The sequence below is a fragment of the Trachypithecus francoisi genome, unplaced genomic scaffold (assembly GCF_009764315.1).
Source record: "Trachypithecus francoisi isolate TF-2019V2 unplaced genomic scaffold, Tfra_2.0 Lachesis_group3, whole genome shotgun sequence".
In the NCBI taxonomy this organism is placed as follows: domain Eukaryota; kingdom Metazoa; phylum Chordata; class Mammalia; order Primates; family Cercopithecidae; genus Trachypithecus; species Trachypithecus francoisi.
Genome location: NW_022681468.1, coordinates 75,370,432 through 75,395,490, shown reverse-complemented (window position 1 = coordinate 75,395,490; position 25,059 = coordinate 75,370,432). Strand labels below are relative to the sequence as shown.

General features: G+C 34.9%; 1 protein-coding gene across 4 annotated transcripts in view; it reads left to right on the top strand.

Annotated features, from left to right (window-relative positions):
* Positions 1–25,059, top strand: part of SCFD1 (sec1 family domain containing 1) — a 109,570-nt gene that overhangs the window by 15,127 nt on the left and 69,384 nt on the right. For all 4 annotated transcript variants that reach the window (XM_033188353.1, XM_033188356.1, XM_033188355.1 and 1 more), the window contains 6 exons: positions 490–612; positions 2,139–2,226; positions 5,651–5,740; positions 11,976–12,031; positions 13,009–13,094; positions 15,821–15,920. In XM_033188353.1, the coding sequence (XP_033044244.1) occupies positions 490–612; positions 2,139–2,226; positions 5,651–5,740; positions 11,976–12,031; positions 13,009–13,094; positions 15,821–15,920 (543 nt within the window). The remainder of the gene's footprint in view (positions 1–489; positions 613–2,138; positions 2,227–5,650; positions 5,741–11,975; positions 12,032–13,008; positions 13,095–15,820; positions 15,921–25,059) is intronic.

The window sequence follows — 25,059 nt, the reverse complement described above, 5'->3', positions numbered from 1 at the left end:
AAGAAGATAAGTAAATTTGACTTAAGAATTTGCATAACTAAATTGCACTACTTTTGAGCAACTGAGAAGAAATACTTCTAGAATTGGTAATTGGAATTATAACTTGTCTGTGTGCAATGAAGGATTTGTTGTGTCATCACATATCCAAAACAGTTGAAGATTGTGTCTGCCAAATATAACAAGCGTTTTGCTATATTTGGATATTTTAAGAAGAATGCAGATAGGCTGTATGAAAGCAGTTTGTACTGTATTGTAATTAATGAGATTTTGTTGATAATATAATTTTATTACTTTATTAAGATACATTTTAGTTACATCTGATAACCAGATAACCAGTACTACTTCAAAGCTTTTTTCTCTTGGGATACTTTTTTGGATTGTCATTTAAATATCCTGTCTTTTAAATATAACTTTGCTCTTATGGTATTTGAAAAATGTATTCATGGTCCTCTTTATCATGTAAGAATGAAGTTTTCATTGTATTGATAGGATCTTCGAAATCAACTATATGAATCATATTATTTAAATTTTATATCTGCTATTTCAAGAAGTAAACTGGAAGATATTGCAAATGCAGCATTAGCAGCTAGTGCAGTAACACAAGTAGCCAAGGTAAGAGAGTTTGGTTGGTTGATGACATTTTGTCAATGTAAAATTTAACACTGTTCTGAAACCTGTAGTTGGCATAGGTATCTATAAATTATCTTCAAGTTGAACTAGGCAAAATAAGCCAAACTAAAGGAACCTATTATTTAATGAATTCGAAAGACAGAAATAAAAAGCAGAGTGAGTTTTGCTTTAGTCTGTCATTTGTATCATCTTTTTAGGCCAACTCAAATCATATGACAGTTGTATTGTCATAAACTGTATTGAAAGTATGTTGACATTGTTTTATCTGTAATCATTATAATCATCATACTATTTCCAGATCTTTTTTTACTTAGGAAAGAGGATTCAAAGTGCCCGTGTTACATATTGAGATCCAAAGTGCCTCTTTTGCATATTAAGAGAAAAAGAATCCATGCCAGGCCAGCAATTCTACATCATAGTGACATTTTAGTCATGTTCAGCTTCAGTTATAAATCAATTTGTAAAATATATTTCAGGTTATAATCCTGTTATGCTCTGTGTTTCTTGAATTTGGACAAGATGTGCATTAAAGTTCCAGACAACTACCTAGTGCAAGTAAAAGGCTAAACAACCATGCATATACTTTCTATTATTTTTCTACTGATAGATTTTTCATTCTTAGATTTAAATAGACCACCAATATTTCTGATTAGTTTTTGAGGCTTTTGCCTTTAATCTTTGTGCTCAAAATTTGTTAATAATATTTCTGATTGGTTTTTGAGGCTTATGCCTTTAATCTTTGTGCTCAGAATTTATTAACTTCACATAAAATAATGGGAACAACTTTTGTTTTCTTTCTTGTTTTGTTTTGAGACAGTGTCTCACTCGCCCAGGCTGGAATGCAGTGGTGCAATCTCTGCTTGCTGCAACTTTCACCTCCTGGGCTCGTACCACCCCACCCAGCTATTTTTTTTTTTTTTTTTTTTTTTTTATGTTGCGTAGGTCTCAAACTTATGGCCTCAAACAGTTCTCCCACCTCAGCCTTCCAAAGCTCTGGGATTACAGGTCCAAGCCGCCTCACTCAGCCTTAATTTGGTTAACTAAATTCAGTGTATTTCAAATAGTTCTCTTAATTTTACTTCTACTCTGCACTTCCAAAGAACTGGCATAACTTTTTCCCGCTTTTTTATAAAAGTTGGTGTAAAACAATTACTGTGACTTTCTTAGGAAAATGTGATGAAAATGATTGTTAAAATTGTTTTCTTCAAAATTGATATCCATTCCCATCACAACCACAATTTAAGTTCTTGTATCTGCTTAAATTGTTTTCTCAAAATGTTACTCTCCTCCTTCATATTTATTGCCCAAAGGCTTGTTTTTATTGCCTTAACTTATTCTTTACTCCTCATTCTTGTTCAGTTAGGCTGTTACACAGTACGATTTTTAGTTATTGAATGTAATTGCAATTTTTTTTCATTTCTACCATTGGTAGGTTAGAGCAAACTAAATTTACTTTCAATATGGCTATATTGTAAGATTGATTTGTAAACCTTTTCTTTTGTTTCTAGGTTTTTGACCAATATCTCAATTTTATTACTTTGGAAGATGATATGTTTGTGTTATGTAATCAAAATAAGGAGCTTGTTTCATATCGTGGTATGTAAAAATAGAAATGTTGCAATTCTTCGTTAACAAAATGAATGGTATACTATAAGAAAAAAAGTGAATATGTTTAGTGGACTTCAAAACTAGCCCGTTTACAGCAGTACAGCTATAGAAACTTTTTAAAAGCACACAGAGAAAACAAGGCTCAGACTGAATTTTATTACATTTAAACATTTAATAAACCTGTTTTTTAAACTCAAGGAAGTACCAATTCTCTGACCTTTTCTGTACCCCCACAGCAACTTGCATGAATGGTTCACTCATGGCAAGTAAGACAATATTTTAGTAGCAGAATTCAAATTTATCATCTAGTACTTTGATCTTGAACAAGAACAAGTTAGCTTACTTCTCTGTGCTTATAAAACACTGGAACCAGATGGTAAGTTCCCTGAGGGAAGAAAATGAATCTTTTGGTTTCATTGAGCTCTACAGCATCCGTTCTTGTGGAAATTCCTAAAAGGATACAAGTATTTGCTGAGTTGTTCGTGTGAGAGATTTTTGACAATGGTTATTATTCACAGAAGTCGATTTACAGTTGCATTTTAAATGAATTAGCAAGTTATTTAAGTTACATATTTTAAAACCTAGTTTTCCTGAAGCCTTTAAATTGAATATGAATTGTGTTACATTGTTTCTAAATCTGGTAAAGTAAAAAGCATCTTTATTTTTGATGGATTAACTCATATTGAACAGTCTAAATTTTCCTAGTCAGTCCCCTTTAACAAGCTTAATTGGAAAACTTGGTGTGTTGAATTCCCTTAAACATTTTAAATTTTATTAATAAATTCAGAATATTCAGTGGTTTTTTTTTTTTTTAGGTACTGTACTTCATATGCCAGACCAGACAAGTTTATAATTCTAACAAGCAAAATCTGCCCGTGTTTAAATAATTATTTAAAAATAATTAAATTTGTAATGAGTGTAAAATTTGTTAAATATTCATATACTTATAAGTTTAATTACATTTTTTGTACCTGCCAGCTTTTTTTAAAAGATCACGTTTGAGATTAATTGCAAATTTTAAAGTGTAATCACATGATTAATCACCCAGATTCTCAATAATGATAATAGTAATAGCTCACTCTATGCCAATCAGTGTTTTCAGCATGTTACAATATAAGCTAATTTAATCCTCAGAATAACTTTATGAAGCAGAAATTATTTCCATTTTTCAAGATGAGAAAACAGAGACATAGCTATTAAGTAACTTGATGAGAAAATGGTAGAGCCAGCTTACTAAACACAGGCAGTCTCACTCCAGAGATAACATTCTTTATCATTATGTAATCACATACCTAATTGTCTCAAATGTTACAATGCTTTAAAAATTTTAAACAGATATTCCTAAATATGATTATATTAATATCATGGTATTGATTTGTAAATCTTTTTCATTCTAAACTTTCCATGGATTGGGAGCAAGCAGATTTATTATCTTAGTCAAACTAAGGCTGCTATCTTATACAAAGCAAGACATTACCTCAAGTTGAGGTGAGGTTATTGGTTAGCAGTTTATGACTGTTAGGGTTACTTTTCATTCAGAAATGTGGAACTAGGGTATAGGACTCAAGGGCTGTATGCTTCTATATAGATTTTTCTAGTGCCAGTAATTAACAAAAATGTACTAGTGATTTAACTAAAAGGTTTGAAGTGTCTACAGATCACTTGTGCCACTGATGAATAAAATGAATTGGATGTGTTTCCTTGAATTAATATCCCCTGAATGCACATAATGCAAATTGTATGCTTTATGATATTTATTTCATCTGATTGAAATAGATGGTATTTGCAACACCTGAGTAATGTCCCATTTCCTTCTTTTAGATTCTGTATTGCCTGATTGAATTCTTTTATGTGTTGTCTGGGTGGGCCAGGCTTTCTGTAGATACTTGGAGTTATCCAGTTGAAGTCTGCTTTCCTCTTATGGTAACCATAAGTGGTATTAAATTTTATATGTGTTTTCACTTTCAGGATATTGGGACATTAAAAATACTTTGTAAATAATAGTTTAGACAATCTTTCAACATACAGTTATTGATCTTCATCAGATGCTGGGCCTTGATATTGTGAGAGGAAGATAAGTAAGTCAAGGTCTTTGTCAAAGACAGTCTACACAGCAATGTTTCTTAAAGCCTAGCCCCAAGGCCTATTTGCATTACAATTGCCTGAGGTGCTTGTCAACATTATAGGTGGTTCCCCCCGCACGCCCCCAAACAGAGTCTTGCTCTGTCACCCAGGCTGGAGTGCAGTGGTGTGATCTCAGCTCACTGCAACCTCTGCCTCCCAGGTTCAAGTGATCCTCCTGCCTCAGCCTCCCAAGTAACTGGAATTACAGGCGTGTGCCACCACATCTGGCTAATTTTTGTGTTTTTAGTAGAGACGTGGTTTCACCATGTTAGCCAGGCTAGTCTCAAACTCCTTACCTTAGGGGATCTGCCCACCTCAGCCTCCCAGAGTACTGGGATTACAGGTATGAGCCACCATGCCCAGCCTCAAAATTACAGGTTTTTTTAGAATTATTCATATACATACAGAATCCCTAAAGGAAAGGGATAAGAATCTTTAATCTTTAAAAACTTCCAGAGAATTTTTCCCCGTATTCCCTGAGTGATTCTTGGTAGAGTTTGGGAACTACTTATGTACACTGTTGTAGATCAGAAGAGAAATCTATATAACTTAATATAAAGAAAATGATATGTGATGTTGGTTGTGTCATAATTTACTTGCATTTCCTTTTCTGGCTGTAATTGGGTAACAGTAGTTTCTTGAGGCCATCTGGTGTTTATGAATAAAACTATGGAATATGATATTTATTTTCCTGTTTGCTCTGCAAAAATTTTGTAAGTTTACATCGTGGGGTTGTTTTTCTTATTAGTAGTCTCCTAATGTTTGATATTAAGGTAGTTTGTTGTAGTTATTTATTCTTCTCTTTGAGGTGGTATAATTTTTAACAGATATTTGTTCACTTAAAAGAAGTTTAAAGCAGGCAGGGTGTGGTGGCTCATGCCTATAATCCCTGCCCTTTGGGAAGCCAAGGTAGGAGGGTCGCTTGAGCCCAGGAGTTCAAGACCAGCCTGGGCAACATAGGGAGACCCATCTCTACAAAAAAAAATTGTTTAATTAGCAGGGCGTGTTAGCATGTGCCTGTGATCCCAGCTACTGTGAAGGCTGAGATGGGAGGATCACTTGAGCCCAGGAGGTTGAGGCTGCAGTAAGCCATGATCATGTCTCTGCACTCCCTCCTGGGTGACAGAGTAAGATCTTGTCTCAAAAAAAAAAAAAATGTTTAAACCAAAAGATTTCACTTACTGAGTTTTATTATGTATCACTTAAGAGTTCAGTAATAATTTTAGGAGTTTCATAAAGATGAGGCATAAGTTTGGCTCAACTTTTTCTCCTTTTTCTGTCATTTTAGCCATTAACAGGCCAGATATCACAGACACGGAAATGGAAACTGTTATGGACACTATAGTTGACAGCCTCTTCTGCTTTTTTGTTACTCTGGGTAAGTTTTCCAGTCTTTCTGGTTATTCTTCAAAGTAAATTATTTAACTAGTAATTTTAATGTATTACACTGTAATGTGATTCTTTCTAACTTACCTGGATCTCTAGAGGTTCTCGAGTGGAGTAAAATATGTATTCAATAGTATATAAAAACATTCTTCCAATAACTTGATGTGGTTCTCTTAACATTTAGCAGATCTTTTGAGTTGTCATTTTAGATGTCTTTGGTAATTATAATTTTCTGCTATATTTGAATGCCTTGGTGGTGACTTCACCACCTATGTGCCTGTTAATTTCCTTTTAATATTTCATTGTGAAAAATTTCAAACACATTTCTAAATAGAGAAATAAATGTTTGTTAACTGTTAAGTTCAGATGCCCAAGGCTCCAGAAAACTTTATGTATATAATACTAATCTACCTATACCTTCAAATTTATTTTTAATTTTTTTTTCGTATTTTCAACTTTTAGGTTTGGGGGATACACGTGCAAGTTTGTTACAGGGGTAAATTACGTGTCACTGGGGTTTGGTTTACAAATGAATTTGTCACCCAGGCTATGGGTGTGGTACCTGATGGGAGTTTTTTGACCCTCATCCTCCCTGCTCAGGTTGACCCCAATATCTGTTATTGTCATCTTTGTGTCTTTTCTTTTTGTTTAGCTCCCACTTAAAGTGAGAACATGAGGTATTTTGTTTTCTGTTTCTGTTAATTCCCTTAGAATAATGGCCTCTAGTTATATCTATGTTGCTGCTAAGCATATGATTTCACTCTTTTTTATGACTCTATAGTATTCCATGATGTACGTGTATCACAAATTCTTTATCCAATCCACCCTTGATAGGCATCTAGGTTGATTCCATGTCTTTGCTATTGTGAATATTACTGCAATGAACATATGGGTAATGTGTCTTTTTCATAGAATGATTTATGTTCTTTTGGCTGTATACCCAGTAATGGGATTGCTGAGTCAAGTGGTAGTTCTGTTTTAAGTTCTTTGAGAAGCCTTCAAATTGCTTTCCACAGTGGCTGAACTAATTTACATTCCCACCAACAGTGTATAAGTGTTCCCTTTCCTCTGTAACCTCACCAACATCTATTATTTTTTAACTTTTAATAATAGACCTTCTGACTGGTGTGAGATGGTAACTCATTGTGGTTTTAATTTTCATTTCTCTAATGATTAGTGATATTGAGCTTTTTTTCATATGCTTGCTGGCCATGTATGTCCTTTTTTTTTTTTTTTTTTCTTGAGAAGTGTCTGTTCATGTCCTTTGGCCATTTTTTAATGGGGTTGTCTGTTTTTGCTTGTCAATTTGTTTAAGTTCCTTAGAAATTCTGTTGGATGCATAGTTCGCAAATATTTTCTCCCATTCTGTAGGTTGTCCATTCACTTTGCTGATAGTTTCTTTTGCCCCGCAGAAGTTCTTTAGTTTAATTAGGTCCAATTTGTCTGTTTTGGTTTTCTGATTGTTTTTGGAGACTTCAACATGAAGTCTTTGCCAAGGCCTGTGTTCAGAATGGTGTCTAGGTTTTCTTCTAGGATTTTTATAGTTTGAGGTCTTACATTTAAGTCTTTAGTTGATTTTGAGTTTATTTTTGTACATGGTGAAAGGAAGGGGTTCAGTTTTAATCTCCTACATATAGGTAGCACCACTTACTGAATAGGGAGTTATCCCATCACCACTTACTGAATAGGAAGTTCTTTCCCTGTTGCTTGTTATTGTCAACATTATCAAAGATCAAATGGTTGTAAGGTGTGTGGCTTTATTTCTGGGTTCTCTAACCTGTCCCATTGGTCCGTGTGTGTGTTTTTGTACCATGCTGTTTTGGTTACTACAGTAAAAGCCATGTAGTAGTGTACTTTGAAGTCAGGATGTGTAATGCTCCCAGCTTTGTTCTTTTTGCTTAGATTTGCTTTGGCTGTTCAGGTTCTTTTTTGGTTCTGTATGACTTTTAGAAAAAGTTTTTCTAATTCTGTAAAAACTGACATTGGTAATTTGGTAGGAATAGCACTGAATTTGTAAATTGCTTTGGCAGTATGGCCATTTTAATATTGAATCTTCTTATCCATGAACATGGAATGTTTTTCCATTTGTTTGTGTCATCTCTGATTTCTTTCCGTTTTGTAATTCTTGTTGTAGAGCTCTTTCACCTCCCTAATTAGCTGTATTCCTAGGTATTTTACTCTTTTTTTGGCTATTGTGAATGGGATTGCATTTTTGATTTGGCTGTCAGCTTGGATATTGTTGGTGTATAGAAATGCTCCTGGTGTTTGTACATTGACTTTTGCATCCTGAAACTTTACTGAAGCTGCTTATTAGTTCTGGGAGCCTTTGGGCAGAGAATATGGAATTTGTGAGGTATAAGGTAACATAGTCTGCAAAGAGATAGTATGACTTCCTCTCTTTCTATTAGGATGTCTTTTATTTCTTTCTCTTGCCTGATTGCTTTGGCTACGACTTCCAGTACTATGTTAAATGGGAGTGGGTGTCCTTGTCTTATTCAGGTTCTCAGGGGGAATGCTTACAGCTTTTGCCCATTTATTATGACGTTGGCTGTGTGTTTGTCATAGATTGCTCATATTATTTTGAGGTATATTTCTTCATTGCCTAATTTGTTGAGGGTGGTTTTTTTGTTTGTTTGTTTGTTTTAGATGAAGTCTCGCTCTGTTGCTAGGCTGCAATGCAGTGGCACAACCTTGGCTCACTGCAACCTCCGCCTCCTGAGTTCAATCGGTTCTCCTGCCTCAGCCTCGCGAGTAACTGGGACTGCAGGCACATGCCACCACGCCCAGCTAATTTTTGTATTTTTAGTAGAGACGGGCTTTCACCATGTTGGTCAGGATGGTCTCAATCTCTTGACCTCATGTTCCACCTGCCTTGGCCTCCCAAAGTACCAGGATTACAGGCGTGAGCCCCCATGCCCAGCTGGGGGTTTTTTAAATAAAGTGATGGTGAATTTTTTCAAAAGCCTTTTTCGTGTCTGTTAAGGTGATCATATGGTTTTTGTTTTTAGTTCTTTTTATGTAGTGAAGCATATTTACTGATTTGCATGTATTGAATCAACCTTGCATCCTGGGAATAAAGCCTACTTGATCGTGGTGGATTCATTTTTTTTGGATTCAGTTTATTAATATTCTGTTGAAGGTTGTTGCACCTGTATTCATCAGGGGTATCAGACTGAAGTTTTATTTTTTTGTTCAGTCTCTGCTAGGTTTTGGTATGAGAATGATACGGGCCTCATTGAATGAGTTAGGGAAGAGTCCCTGCTCCTCGATTTTTTGGAATAATATCAGTAGTATTGGTACCAGCTCTTCTTTGTATATCTGTTAGAATTTTTTAATGTGAATCCATCTGGTCTAGGGCTTTTTCTGGTTCGTAGGTTTTTTCTTACTGATTCAGTTTTGGAATTTGTTATTCCAGAACTTCAGTTTCTTCCTTGTTAAATCTTGGCAGGTTGTATGTTTCCAGAAATTTATACATTTCTGTTAGGTTTTCTAGTTTGCGTTCATAGAGGTGTTTGTAATAGTCTCTGAGGGTTTTTTATATTTCTGTGGGATTGGTGATAATGTTGCCCTTGTCATTTCTCATTGTGTTTATTTGGATTGTCTCTCTTTTTTTCTTTGTTGACCTAACTAGTGGTCTACCTATCTTGTTTATCCTTTCAAAGAAACAACTTCTGATTTCCTTGATTCAAAATGTAAAGCACTGATGTAGATTGTCTAAAATTACTTGTGTTTAGTATCTAATATATGACTTTGTGCTTTACTATCACTAATAGATCAGTTTAAAAGCCTAATTGCAATTTTAATTTTTTAGACACTTGAAACCTTTTTGTTAAAATGATCCTCACACTAGATTAATAAAATCTCTATGTCACACACACAAAAAATAAGAGCTACCATGTATAGTCTTAAGATTTAGACAATGTTTAGACATGTAGAGAATTTATATGCAAATTGTATGACTCCCTCCTCTCAGGGATTTTTTTTCCCTTAATTTCCAGCTGTGAGCTCCAGTCTTTGATTCTTCAGCTCAGTAATTTTCCTGTTTTCTGCTTGAGTTCTTTCTCCTGTGTGCCATGTAATGTGTCAAGTACCCTCAGGAGAAAAGCTGGTTAAAAATATATATTATCTTACGTGATTCTCTTCTTTCAAGAGTTAACCCCTCCGGTTTCTGCCTGCTTTGAACTGCTTTCATTGCCCTCACATGGGTTCTTGTTGTTGTTGTTGTTTATATAAAGAAAGCACATGTGTACAACTTTTAGTGTTAAACAGACATAATTTTATTTCTATTTTGTCACCCTACAGAGTCTGTAAAATTTTGCCAAATGCTAGGAAGGTTGCACTGCAACCTCCACCCCCTGGGTTCAAGCGATTCTCCTGCCTCAGCCTCCCGAGTAGCTGGGATTATAGGCATGCTCTACCACGCCTGGATAATTTTTGTATTTTTAGCAGAGACGGGGTTTCACCATGTTGGCCAGGCTGGTCTTGAACTCCTGACCTCAGGTGATCTACCCGCCTCAGCCTCCCAAAGTTCTGGGATTACAGGCATATGCCACCATGCCTAGCCAGTGATTTACTTTTCAAAGGAGAAATTGAAATTATTGCCAATCTGACATAGAAGGATGTCAACACTAAATTGTTACATGGGGAAAAACAAGTTTTAGAACAGTATATATACTATCTTATTTTTGTTTTTTTACATATATACATGCACTTATTAGACTATATGTAGAAAACAACATGGAGGCATCCATTTCTAATTCTAATGGGGATTATTTGTGAGGGCTGGAATCAAGAGGGTTAAGTTTATACATTTCTAATGTTATTTAAATTTTTTATTACAAACATTTATAACTTTTGCTGTCAAAAGAAAACACAGTTTTTAAAAATTTGCTATTTTGTGTTTTTACTTTTGCAATTGACTGATATTTCCTACAGAATCTAAAATGGACAATTTCAGCATATAAATATTACAGTGTTCTCAGTTTGTCTTATGAGACTTTCAGTGCAATTGAACTTTTTATTTAGGATTTCAACCTATATGAATAATGTGTTTTCTATTGTTTAAATTGGTATTTATAAAAAATACAGTATTTTATTGTCAATTCGTAAAATAAACAAAAACTAGCAATCCCCAAATTGCTAAATTAGCTAAGCTCTTTTCATTCTTTTCTTTTAAGTCAAATTAATGTGAGTCCTGTGAGTAGAGTAAGCTTATGTATTGAAACTGCCGAGGCCAGGTGCAGAGGCTCACACCTGTTATTCCAGCATTTTAGGTGGTTGAGGTAGCAGGATCACTTAGACCAGCCTGGACAGCATAGAGAAAAAAAATTTCTGACATAGAGTCTCACTCTGATGCCCAGGCTGGAGTGCAGTGGTGTGATCATGACTCACTGCAGCCTCAGATTTTCCAGGCTCAGGTGATTCTCCCACCTCAACCTTTCCAGTTGCTGGGACGACAGGCACACACCACCATGCCCAGCAGATTTTTTGCAATTTTTGTAGAGACAGAGTTTTGCCAAAGTAGCCAGGCTTGGTGGCCTGTGCCTGCAGTCCCAACTACTCAGGAGGCTGAGGGGGAGGATGATTTGAGCCCAGCAGGTCAAGGCTAGCCATGATTGCACCACCACACTCCAGCCTCCTAGCCTGGGTGACAGAGTGACACCCCATCTCAAAAAAAAAAAAAAAAGAAAGAAGAAAAGAAACGAAACTGCCCGTGGGAGATGAAAATACTGATTTAGTCAATCCATTGGAAAAAGTGCAGTCACACTGATGGGTCAGCTCCATGTAGTTTTCTTCTGACTCCCTGTTATTTTCTTTATTAATAGGAAGGTTCATTTCTGAAACTTGCTTTTACCCTTGAAACTATAAATCTTTTATGTGAGCTTGTGGGGGAAATTATAAATCCTTTTATGTGTGCTTGTTGGGGGGAGGGTTGAAAAATTACCTTTTGAGTACAGTGTTCATTATTCGGATGATGGGTGCACTAAAAGCCCAGACTTCACCACTTTGCAATATATGCATGTAAGAAACCTGTACTTGTACACCCTAAATATATTTTTTAATTTTTTTAAATTTAAAAAAAGTGAAAAAATAAATACATAAAATCATGTATATAACGTGAAACTGTATGTATCTATCACATCTGTTATTTTTGATGCTGACGTATTTTATAAGTTTCTATTTTAATTAAGAGCCAAGATCATTTCTAACATTTGTTGTTAAAATAGGTGCTGTTCCTATAATCAGATGTTCAAGAGGAACAGCAGCAGAAATGGTAGCAGTGGTAAGTTCATGCAGATATCACATGGAGATAAATAACATTGTGTGAATTGTTTTTCCACAAGTAACACAAGTGTTTTGTTAATATTTAAATATATGATTGCTTGGTTGTAAGTACCAATAGCAAATATTTTTATCTTATTACATTGAGATTCCACCAAAGATAAAAAGTAATTGTTTACTTCCACGTGAGAAAGTAAAATTATTTATTCCAGTGTGCTATTCCAGTCCTATTTCTTTTTTTAAAACTAAAATGTATATTCCTCATTTAACCAAGCAGTGTTTTACACTTATTTGATCCCCCAGATTATTTAATATTTAACTTCATTTAACAAATATTTATTACTAATCATAACCATTTTTAAAATGGTGAAGTGCTTTTTGCTATCCCACTATATTGAAGTAAAATATTAAGTATAAAGTAAGTGTTCATAAATTTGCTTTAAAGATTAAGAAATGAGTAAGGGATTAGAGAAATTATAGAATTACTGAAAAAGAGGGAAGTATTTTGGAACTTTATTAGCTCAAGTGAATTACTGACTGGTGGAAGACTGCCTTCTTCCATACGTTCCATTTCTCTTCTGAGGCTTCTTGTACCCACCACTACTTTGTTCACTCCTACCCACCCAAGTCAACATTTTCTCCATATAGACACTTCCCTTGATAAAACAGTCATGCTTGGGAAAAGAGTGTGGGTTGTTACTGCAAAGCATTTCCCATAGCCAAATTAAAATTAGTCAATGGAAAGTTCTTATTAGTGAAATCAAGCCTGACTCACAGTAGAAAAGGCACTGATCTTTGTAAGTCCAAGTTACGATGATATTGAAGTGGTAAGAAGGAGCTAAAATATTTAGATTTTAGATTTGCTATTTGTAAAGAAATTCTGAGTTTCTTGGTAATGAAACTAAAAACACATTATGAATTAACCTCCATAAAGTTACATGAAACTGTTAAGAGTTAATCTACAATTTTATTTTTCAGAAACTAGACAAGAAACTTCGAGAAAATCTAAGAGATGCAAGAAATAGTCTTTTTACAGGTGATACACTTGGAGCTGGCCAATTCAGGTATTACTGTTATTAAATACACTTATAAGACTTAAAAATATTTGTAGAGTTTTTTTGTTACTGTTCTTTTATCACCTATAAGAAATTTTTCTGTGTATAAGACTGAAGGTCAGAAGCCGTTTTCTTTCAATTATTAAACTGCTTGGTAATTTTTCACAGAGTGAAAAACTTGTGATACTTATATCTGTTTCTACCTTTATTAATCTAATTTCCATTTTATACTTAAATACTAATAGTCTAAACTTGCAAAACTTTTTATCATTGTTAGCATTTCTAGCATGAGTAAGTAATGCCAATGTTTTTGGCTGCTTATTATTCAATAGAAATACTAAAAAACCCTATACATTATAGTATGTTTAACTTTTGATTGTTAATAGTAATGGAGTAAAGAAGTAAACACACTCAAATGGCTGAGAATTATTTAAAAAAGAGATTATATTCTGGAAAATTAATTCTTAACCCCAGTTTAGATGAATTAATAAATAAAGCCTGTGAGAATAAATAGATGCCGAGAGAAATAACTGCCCACTAGAAACAATAATTTCATAATAACCTTCTGTAGACTTCATTTCAAGTCAGTCTGGTGTCTCCTGCAGCTTTATAAACTACTTGTGTAATATGGAGTTCACACTAACACTGTATTTCAATTGTTTGGTTAACTGTCTCAGTTTCCAAGTTATTTTAAATGGTTCTGTGATTTCATTGCTGGTTTTAAATATTCTTCAAAATGTTTCTCATTAGGTAGAAGAAAAAAATCAATTTCTCATCTGATTTTTTTTTTTTCTTAACAGAACCTACCACTGTGTCATACCTTACTTAATAGTTCTCTTTTTATAGCTCTCTGGTATAGGCCTTAGAAACCAATATAAAGGCACTGTTTTATTTGGATAATTTTTTAAAATTTATTCACATTATCATAATATGGGCGTCTTGTTTCTCAACTTGTTGGATGTATTTCTTAATCATTTTCATTAGTGGTCACAACCTTGCTGGACTTTTGTTAAATACATTTGAATCCAACCGTAGGCTGGTGATTTTCAACTAAGAGCAGTTTTTGCCCGCCCATAGCCATTTGGTAATGTCTAGAGACATGTTTGGTTGTCATAACTGGTAGGTGTTACTAGAATCTTGTAGTATACATTGTAGGATGCTGCTAAACATCCTATAATGCACACCACAACCCCCTATAACAAGAAATTATCCAGCCCCAAATGTCAGTAGTGCTAGGGTTAAGAAACCCTGCAGTAGGCCGTCCTCCCTTACCTTCCGTCTAGCTCTGGTGTAATAAATCATAGTAGATTGTGAGGGTGCCACTCTGACTTTTTATCCCAGAGTCAATGCAGTTAGGAAAGTCCACTGTCCTATACCCAGAAGAGTGTAATGAGTCACTAAAATAATAAGCAGTCTATGGCAAAAGGAAACGTGTAAACAGATAGTGATGCCTTTTGAAAAGTGGTGTGCACTCCTGATATGATAGTGCCTCTAGAGCAGATCTCTAAAACTAATGTGGACACATGGTAACCAAATGACTGTGCCTCAGTTTGCTTTTGGTGGTAGTTTATTTCACATCTAAATTGTAATAATGGAGTAACAGTACACGAGGTGTCATATGCCTTCTCCGTTAAGGGGATAATAATATAATTAGGTACCATTATGGCATTATGTCTTCATTTTGTATATTATAGTGATATAGAGTTTTTTGAGGCTCTACTCCAGGGTCTGCTTTTTTGAATTTGTGTTTATAGGGAAATAATTATAATTTATGAAACTGTCAAACATTTGTGTAAATTTATAAGCTCCTACTCCCTTTGTTTTCCCTGAAGCTGACAATAACTATTCCTTATTGCCTTTTTTACAAAAATGTCAAAAACATCTGAATAGAAGCAGCTTATTGTTTTGTTAACTACACAATTTATTCTATAGAAATATTTACATAGATTTTTTTCCTTAAAGTTTCCTGGCAGGGCATGATAACTCACGCCTGTAATCCTAGTACTTTGGGAGGCCAAGGTGGGAGGATCACTTGAACCTAGGAGTTCAAGACCAACCTGGTCAATGCGGTTAAGATGCCCCCGTCTCTAAAAAAAAAAATTTTTTAATTAGCCAAGAGTGGTGGTGCACACCTGGAGTCTCAACTAATTGGGAGGCTGAGGTGGGAGGATTACTTGAGCCTGGAAGGTCAAGGCTGCAGTGACCTGTGATTGTGCCACTACAGTTCAACCTGGGTGACAGTCTCAAAAAAAAAATAAAGTTTCCTAAGTAAAATTTATAATCTAGCATCATACACAAGCTCTAAGTAGTCCAAAGCATTACTGTAATTGTGTGACAATGTTAAATTTGTTTTTTAAAAGCCAGCCCCCCCATCTCTATAAAAATGTTTAAAAATTAGCCAGGTGTGTGGTGGTGCACGCCTGTAGTCCCAGCTACTCCAGAAGCCGAGGCAGGAAGATTGCTTGAGCCCAGGAGTTCAAGGCTGCAGTTAGCTATGATTGCGCCAGTGCACTCCAGCCTAGGTGACAGAGCAAGAACCTGTCTCAACAAAAAGCAAAGTATTGTGGTGCTTGCTTCAGCAGCACATATACTAAAAAACAAAGTATTATGACTTGTCAATATTAGCATACTATTATTCATATCAAAATGGCATATACTGGAAAGTAGTAGAATATTTTAAATGTATATACTGGTATCAAGAGTTATGTAATTTTTTTTTTAATATATATTTACAGCTTCCAAAGGCCCTTATTAGTCCTTGTTGACAGAAACATAGATTTGGCAACTCCTTTACATCATACTTGGACATATCAAGCATTGGTGCATGATGTACTGGTAAGAGACTAAATACAGCACTTATTACTGAAATATAGTAACATGCAGTATTCCCCTTAATTTAAAATTAACATCATGGCTACAGAAACAAAAATGAGAAGGATGAAACTGAGACCTATGAACAAAACAAGTGATGGGATTTGGTATTACTGGGCATGGATGCTGGAAAATAGTGAACCATTGAAGTTTAAAAGTTTCAAATTTATGATCTTTGTAGGGTAAAGTAGTGGTTTTGTTGGCCATGGAAAAGAAAACAATTGAAGAAAATTGACTATCATGTTTTATTTTTAATTTTCAAACTGAATAAGTAAATAAATGTGTTCTCCCTTAGGAGAAAAGCTACAATTTCTCCCTTTTCTGTGGCAATCAGTTAAACCTCATTTTATGTAAAAAAAAAAAAAAAAAAAAAAGTATTTTTTATGTTATACTATATGTTTTCTGAAGTAATTCCACATATCTGATTTTATATTTATAGCAAAAATTTGTATTTATGCATATGTAAATTTAGCTGGTAAACGTTGTGTTTAGCATGTGACATACACAGGTGAATAAAACACGGCTTCAATCTTCAAAGGCAATGGAAAGAAAATAGCTAAACGAATAATTTCTCTATGAGACCCTATGTAATAGGGCCAGAATAGTCTCTATTTGATAGATAGACGTTAAAGAATTTGAACTCAAATCATTGGCTTTGTTAAAACTAACACTGTAGTTTACTAACTCCTAGCTCAGGACTCTAGGGATTATACTATATAATCATATTACGATTGTAAAGATTGCCCAAAATGTCATATAAACAGGAAATGAAGGACTGAGTGTAGTGGCTCACGCCTATAATCCCAGCACTTTGGGAGGCCAAGGCAGGTGGATCACATGAGACCAGGAGCGAAAGACCAGCCTGGCCAACGTGGCGAAACCCTGTCTCTATTGAAAATACAAAAATTAGCCAAGTGTGGTGGCACATGCCTGTAATCCCAACTATTTGGGTGGCTGAGGCTTGAGAATTGCTTGAACCCAGGAGGTGGAGGTTGCAATGAGCCAAGATTGTGCCACTGCCCTCCTGCCTGGGTGACAGAGCAAGACCTAGTCTTAAAAAAGAAAAAGGAAATGAAAGACATGCAATAGATGATTTGGTTTATTTCTTTAAAACCTGGATATTGGCTCAAAAGTGTTTATTTAAATAAATCAGATTTAGGGTTACTGATGGAAATTGGCAGTTCTCCTATGCCATGACTCTAGGATGAGTTGTCAAAGAAATAGCAGTCAGCTTTAGTTCAGTAGAGAGGGCAAGAAGAATCAAAGGGACTCTTGAATTAAACCCTAAGTAGTAGAACATGGAAGCTGGCTTTAGGAGGTCAAGTGAGAGGTGGGAGAGGAGGAATTCAATTCTACCAATATTTGAGTGCCTACTCTTTAACACACTTTCTAAACCCCGGCTTCAGTAGTAACAAAAACAATAGATTTCCTGTCTTTCTAGAGCTTACATTCTAGTAGGGGAAACAGGCAATAAATAAAATAAACTTGCAGCATTTCAGAAGGTGGAAGATACCCTGAAGGACAGTAAAGTAAATAATGGTGAACAGGAGTGAAATTTTAAAACAGGGAAGACCTCACTGATAAAGTGACATTTGAGTAAAGATCTAAAGGAGGTAAGGTAGTGAATTTTATAGCTATGTGGGAAAAGAACATAAGCAGAAGGATGCCTGATATGTTTGGAAAATGGCAAGGCAGCCAGATGGCTACAATGAAGTGAGGCAGGGGAAGAAGAGAAGGAGAAAAGGTTGAATAGGACCCAGGAAGCAATATAATACAGAACTCTAGGGGTTATAGTATGTAATTGTATCATTATTATAAAGGCCGTTGAAAGGACATTGATTTTAATTTGATGGAAATGGGGAACCACATAGGATTCTGGTATACATTTTAAGACTGTCACCCTAGCTGTTATATTGAAAATGGACTCCTTGGGGGAACAGGAAGAGCAAGGAGATCAGTTAGGAGGCTGTTGCAGTTATCTTAGCTGAGATGATAGCGGCTTATACCATGACAGAAATGGTAAGTGCTGTGATTTTGATACTGACTGTAAAGTATAGGATTTGCTGATGAGTTAGATGTGGGAGTTAGATGTAGAGAGAGAACTCAAAGATGACTCCAAGGTTTTAGCCTTTGCAAATGGCAGGACATTGTTGTTTAGTGGGATGAAAAAGGCAGTTTCCCCAGGGAAGATCAGATGTTTAGTTTTGGATATGTTAAATGTGAGATGCCAGCCAGGCATAGTGGCTCATACCCATACTCTCAGCACTTTGGGAGGCCAAGGCAGGAGGATCACTTGGGTCCAGGAGTTCAAGACCAGCCTGGCAACATAAGGAAGCACTATCTTTACAAAAAATAAAAATTGGTGAGTTGTGGTGGCACACCTACTCAAGAGACTGAGGTGGGAGGATCAGTTGATCCCTAGCAGGTTGAGGCTACTACAGTGAACTGTGATCACACCACTGTGCTCCAGCCTGGGTGATAAAGACCCCATCTCAAAAAAAAAGTGAGATGCCCATTAAGATATCAAAATGTGAATGTTGAGTAGGTAGTTACATGAGTCTGGAGTTCAGGAAGAAAGTCCGGTCCTCAGCTTCCCAAAATGCTGAGATTACAAGCATGAGCCACTGTGCCCGGATGGAAAATATTTTTAAATGAGGGAAATTACAATGTTTGTATACTAATGGGAATGATCCAAAGAGCAAAGTTAATGATGCAGGAGATAAGAGCGTCCTGCAGGTGGCATTAGTGAGCACTGTAGACCAGGATTTCTCAACCTTGGCATTATTGACATTTTGAACCTGATTATTCTTTGTTGGGGGGCAGGGGGAGCTGTCCTGTGCATAGTAGGATGCTTAGCATCATTCCTGGCCTTGACTCTCTAGGTTCCAGTGGAACTTCCTCAGTTGTGACAACCAAAACGTCTTCACACATCGCCAATTATACCCCAGGTAGCCGAAAGAGGCAATATTGCCCAATTGAGAACCATAGTTACAGTAGGCTGACGATATGAGTTTCAGAGCTAGAGTAGTTTTAGGAAAGAGGGCAAGTAAAGAGTCTGGGAGTATCAAGGAAGACACCTAATTCCAGTCTCATATCCAGTGGTATGAGCTGTGAGAGGTTAAATGAAAAAAAAAAAAAAAAAAAATCATGTTCCCATTTGAGAAAGCTGCAGGGGTTAGCCATTTGGAGTTCAATCAGAGCAAGAAAAAATGGGGAAAGTTTAGAGAGGATGTTCAGAATAGGAGATTTTGCTGATGACTGATTTCCCAACATAAAAAGTTGGGAATCTTTGAAGAGGTTGGTTATAATTAACTGTACAACTTAACGTGACTTAATTCTGTTCATTAATCCTAATGTAGTTTCTGGATGTGAACAAACTATAACTGAGATGTCATAAATTATAATCACACACATTTTTGTTGATTGTTAAACCTGCTACTTTTGAAGGTCCTCAGAGCTTTTAAAACACTTAATAATTATACCCTTTGCCTCCACAAGATGGAGTAACTAGATAGTAAATGTTAACTTACAATTGCAGTTTACTTTTTGTATTAAATGTCTTTGCCTGAAAATCTGCACCATTGATAATTGTTTATATGTTAGACCTTATAAACAACTATGAAAATTCACACAGCTTCCCTCTGTGTCAGAAAGATAAGTTTTCTCATTTTAAACGGGAAATGCACTCTTCTGGTAAAAGAAAAAACCAACAACAACAACAAAAAACAACTTTGCAGTACCCATCTCTTTTTATTGGGATATAAGAAGCAAAATTAGTAATTAGAAGCCCTGATTCTTTTTTATTATATCTTGGTTGCAGGAGAGTTGAATTTGATTGTTCAGCTGGAGAACTGTTGACTTTAGTCAAAGGGATAGACATTATTTTATCTCTGTTTTTTACTTGGCCTTTGTTTTTTCAAATCTTAGATTCTCTTTTTGAACCTTTTACCCTCTGCCACTGACTCTTATTATTTGAAACATTAAATCGGAAGTTATACTAATATACATAGGGACTTTAATTAAAGTTTACCTTTTTTTCCAGTCAAGAATTTAAAAAAAAGAAGTGGTTTCCAAATAAATACGTATTTTTTTAAAAGATTGTAAGAAAAGCATTTTATTTTTTATTTTATTTATTTATTTATTTATTTTTTTGAGATGGAGTCTCACCCTGTCGCCCCAGCTGGAGTGCAATGGTACAATCTCGGCTCACTGCAACCTTCGTCTCCCAGGTTCGAGTGATTCTCCTGCCTCAGCCTCCTGAGTAGCTGGGACTACAGGCGTGTGCAACCGTGCCCGGCTACTTTTTGTATGTTTAATAGAGATGGGGTTTCGCCATGTTAACCAGGCTGCTCTAGAATGCCTGACCTCAGGTGATCCACACGCCTCAGCCTTCCAAAGTGCTGGGATTACAGGCATGAGCTAATGCACCTAGCTAAGGTTATAAGAGAAGCATTTCAGGAACGCCTATTTCCTTAAAGATGTATGATTGCGGTGTAACAGATGCCTAGATATAGTTTTTTTTTTTTTTTTTTTTTTTTATTATACTTTAAGTTCTAGGGTACATGTGCATGACGTTTATATCATGTATAACTCCCCAATGCAATCCCTCCCTACTAGATATAGTTCAAGATTGATGCTTTGAGTCCAGGGTTAACATTCTATTGATCCTCTAATCTTTATTAACACAAAACCTCTTGGTCAGCACTATGTAGCCTAATTTCAAGCATTTGCCTAAAAGTCAAAAGTGTAATGTAAACTTTTACTCATTTAATCCAAGCAAATACATATTTTAATGTACTTGATAGGAAGTATCTACTGAAGGTCTGTAGGCTATGTAAAAGCCCAGAAGATATCCCTGATTTTATTCACTTTTTAAAAATAGCACTGTTTCAGTATATCTCCATATTTGTTGCTGTGTCTGAACTTGGACTGAATTTTTATTTAATCTAAGGGAGAAAAAGAGTATGTACTATTTGCTGATCTAACTTTAGCTGCTATCGTTTTTATTTTTTTGCCTTATATTCTAGTTGCATAACATTTGTGTATATTTATGATGGAACATTTTACAAAGATTTAATACTGTATTTTATATAATCAAATATATTCAAAATATTTGCATTTCAGCATAATATAGGATCATATAATCAATTAATAATTATATAATCAATTTAAGATATTAGATGTTTTTTCTTTTTATATTTAAGTCTTATAAATTATATATTTTACATTTACATCACATCTCAATTCAGACTAACCACATTGAAGGTACTCAGTAGCCACCTGTGACTACTGGCAACTGTATTAGACAGTACAATTCTAAATCATAAGGCCCAAATTCTTTACTACTTTTAGAGATTGAATGAATTGCTTATGAGCTGAAATTATCACATGAAGACTGGTAGAAATGTTTACATATTGCCAGCAGTGTATCTGGTGGGTGGAAGGGTTCCACCTCATGAGTCCTAGGGTTGTAAACAGCTCTGCTTTAATAAAAATGAACAAGCTTCCCAAATATATTGCTGATGCTGTAAAGAATACCTTGGCCTCTGAATTAAGATAGGTTAGGTTGTGCTACTTAGTCTAACCCTCTAACCTCAGTGGGATAAAATAATAAAGATTTTTTTTTCTTGGTCATAGTATTTATTGTTCCTTATCCAGTATGGATGAGCAAAACAATTGTGGGTTGTACTTCATTTTTTTGGTACTGTTATAAATGAAATTTTTAAAACTTTTACTAGGGAATATTTCAAATAACACAAATACAGAGAATACTATAATGAACTCATATTTACATTGTTGAGCTTCCCTGGTATTATATGATCTAAGGATGAATACTTCAGTGTGTATCTATTTTTTAAAGTTATAATCTTACCCGACAAAATTAATGATAATTTCCTGGTAAAATACCCGCTCTGTATTCATTGTTTCAAAGATGCTTCTTTACAGTTGGCTTGTTCAAATAAGGATCCAGAAATACATCTATACATGGCATTAGTTGATATATCTCTTAAATCTCTCAGTTCCTCCCTCCTCACTTCTTTTTAATTGCCATTTTTTGATTGAAAGAATTAGGTCCTTTTTCTATAGAATTTCCTACATTTTGGCATTTGGCTGATTATATCCTTTTGTATTCTCAATACTTCCTGTAAACTAATTGATTGTAGAAATTGATTAGATCTCATTCAATTCTTTGTCAAGGCCACTTTACTAGCAGTGTTCTTTAGTTTCTGTTTTATTCTTTAGTTTCTGTTTTATTACATCAAGAGGTACATAATGTCTGTTTGTCCTAATGTTAGTGAACAGATTGATCAGTAGGTTCAGGTATAGTCAGCATGATCCATCCATTAAGGGTTCTCCATAAATCTTTTACCTAAAGGTTTAAATGTCACTGATAATTATTCCCTCTTTGTTTTAATTACTGATGGCAAATGGTGATTATCTCATACTGTTATTCCTCCTCCATCTTTTTAGCCAACATGCTTATGTAAAGAACTTTTTTTTTTTTAATCACCTACTTAGGACAAATGCTTGATTGTCTTCATTTGTCAATTTTCAGAATTAGTGAGTACCCTAGTAATTTGCAGAGGCAATCAATGAAGTCATTTGTTTTAGTATCATTTTATGAACTAACAGATTTTTATATTTGAAATGTTTTTACACTGTTACGGTCATTTATTTTGATGCTTGAATTATCTCATTTTTGGCCTGTCATGTTGGCCTTGATATCTTCTTGACATAACCCCATCAGTCTTTGATAGTTTCTTTGCTTCCTAGTGTGAAAAATATCCTAAGCTAATCATGTTCATTTTCTGCCTCAGACCTGGATGCATCCATTTCTCAAAAAGCCTTTGGTTACTTTGAGTGACAAACAGTGGGTACCACAGTCTGGGCTATTAGGCTGTTTATTTCTACTGGGATACTTTTGCTTCCAGACATTTTCCATGGTGAAATTCTCTGAGGCTAAAGAACCCCTTTTTTAAATAACAAGTTGTAATATTGTGAAATTGTAAAATTACATTAGTGACTGTTGACTTTGCACACAATTTGAAAGCATCAGTGGAAGGCTGAGTCTTCCTGTTTCTTCCTAACAAACATGTTTTAATTCTTGCTCTACTTATGTTTCATTTGAGAGACTGATTTATGTGAACCAAAGAAACCAGATGACTGTAGAGCAGAAAATAATTAGATTTAAATTGTTAGATGGATTAAAATCACATATCATCACCATGACTGGGAATTTTGTTTCTTCAGCCACTCAGGAGAGCTGTGCCATTATAAATACATATTTACATCATTTTATTTTAGCTACAAGCCCATCTTAATATATATGTATCTGTTGTAGAGTGATGGATGTCAGATAACATCTGATGTGTAACTTGTTCTCTAGAGTAAAGCTTCTGATCTCTTCTCATTAGTTCCATAGTTATCCATGCTCTTTGAGAGTAGAAAATTGTTAATTAGTTGTGTATAATTGATTTCTCTGTAAGAAATGGAATTACAGTCTCTAGGAGCTTCTGTAAATTGTCATTAGAGGCATTATCACCACCGTATCAAATGTTGAAAAGAAACTGGTTTTGAAGCTTTTAGGAAGAGTAAAAATAAGTTTTAAATTCCCTTTTGCTTAGGTACCTAGTCTTTAACATTTTCTCTTACAGAAATTAGTTTTAGGGATGAGCTTTGAAAAATAAATTTTTCTCATAATGCTTTAATTTTCCCTAAATCCAATTGAAACTATTACAGGTATTAAAACCCTGATATATTAGTCTGTTGATCTATCTTATGAAGACAATGATCCTTATTCCTGTCTTAGAATTCTGTCTTCTATTTAATATATTATCATATTTTGTCTTTTGCCTGCCTTTGGCAAAAAGTGATGAAACTCATAGCTTTTGTTTTACAATTAAAATCTTAAGTATGAAAGAAATAATTGTGATTTACAGGAGGAATATTTGCCTGCTCTAGAGAAAATACACACAAATGTATTTGTGTGCATTAAACATTTTCTTTATCATTTCTTCTCTCATTGGTGTCAACCCTATTCCCGAAACTATTTAACTCCTAAGATGAAGATTTTCTCCAAAGAAAATACTTCTTTTTGGAGATGAGAATCCTCCCTAAGTTTGTGTGCAAGGATGAGACAATATAGGTGTGCTCATCTTCGAATGACTGATGAGACATTTCTTTAATGTGGAGAAAGGATAGAAGCCAAAGCCGTGGAAGATGTTGGTGGAGCCAATGGGTAGTTTCCTTTTCTCTTCCTCACATCCCTTAGTTCTGTTCAATTCCATCGTTATCAGGAAGTATTTATATGTGTTCCCATTTTTAAATAGATTCTCCCTTGTATTTTATTTCTCTTGTTGGTTTATTTGTTGGTTAAATTATTGCCAAAATAAAAAATATTTTTATTTTGCTTTGCCTGTGAACTACAAGTCGGCATAAATAGGTATTGCCTATATTATCCAGAGATTATTTTGTTAACATTAACTCTCTCTGGCTCTACTGATGTGCTCTTAACTTGGGAAAGGAAAACAAGACTGCCGAAGGCTTCTCAATGTTTTTAGCATTTCCTGATGGGATTTATTTATATGTAGTGATTTGGGGCACCTTTGTCCTATCTTCTAAGTTAGCAAAATGTGACTGTCAGTGGAAACAGATTAGACTCTACCATGTTAAAACTAATTCTGTTGTCTTTTATTTGTGTATAAATGTTCAGTTGCTTTAACATGATTGAGTACAGCACAGAATGTTTTAATTTCCTAACTTCAAAGATTGAAATTACCTTTATTTGCCTTGCTATTACGCAAACAATGGAAATATCCTTGCTATTCAATTATTTCTCAGAATTCTTAACATCTTTTATTCCTTTATTATTTTGTGTTTTAAGTATTCCATCAATACTTCAGTAATAACATGCTTTCCTACTTTTAAAGCAGGAATTTCGCTAGCAAGTTAACTTTTATTTTGAATGAGCTGTGTCATCACCATGGAAATAGTACTTCACTAGAAATTCTAGTTAATAAAACTTAAGTGTTTAAAGATGTTTCTCTTCAATATCTTTTATTTTGTTAGAGTTTTTTAAATCTAGGCTTCTTCCCCGATGTAG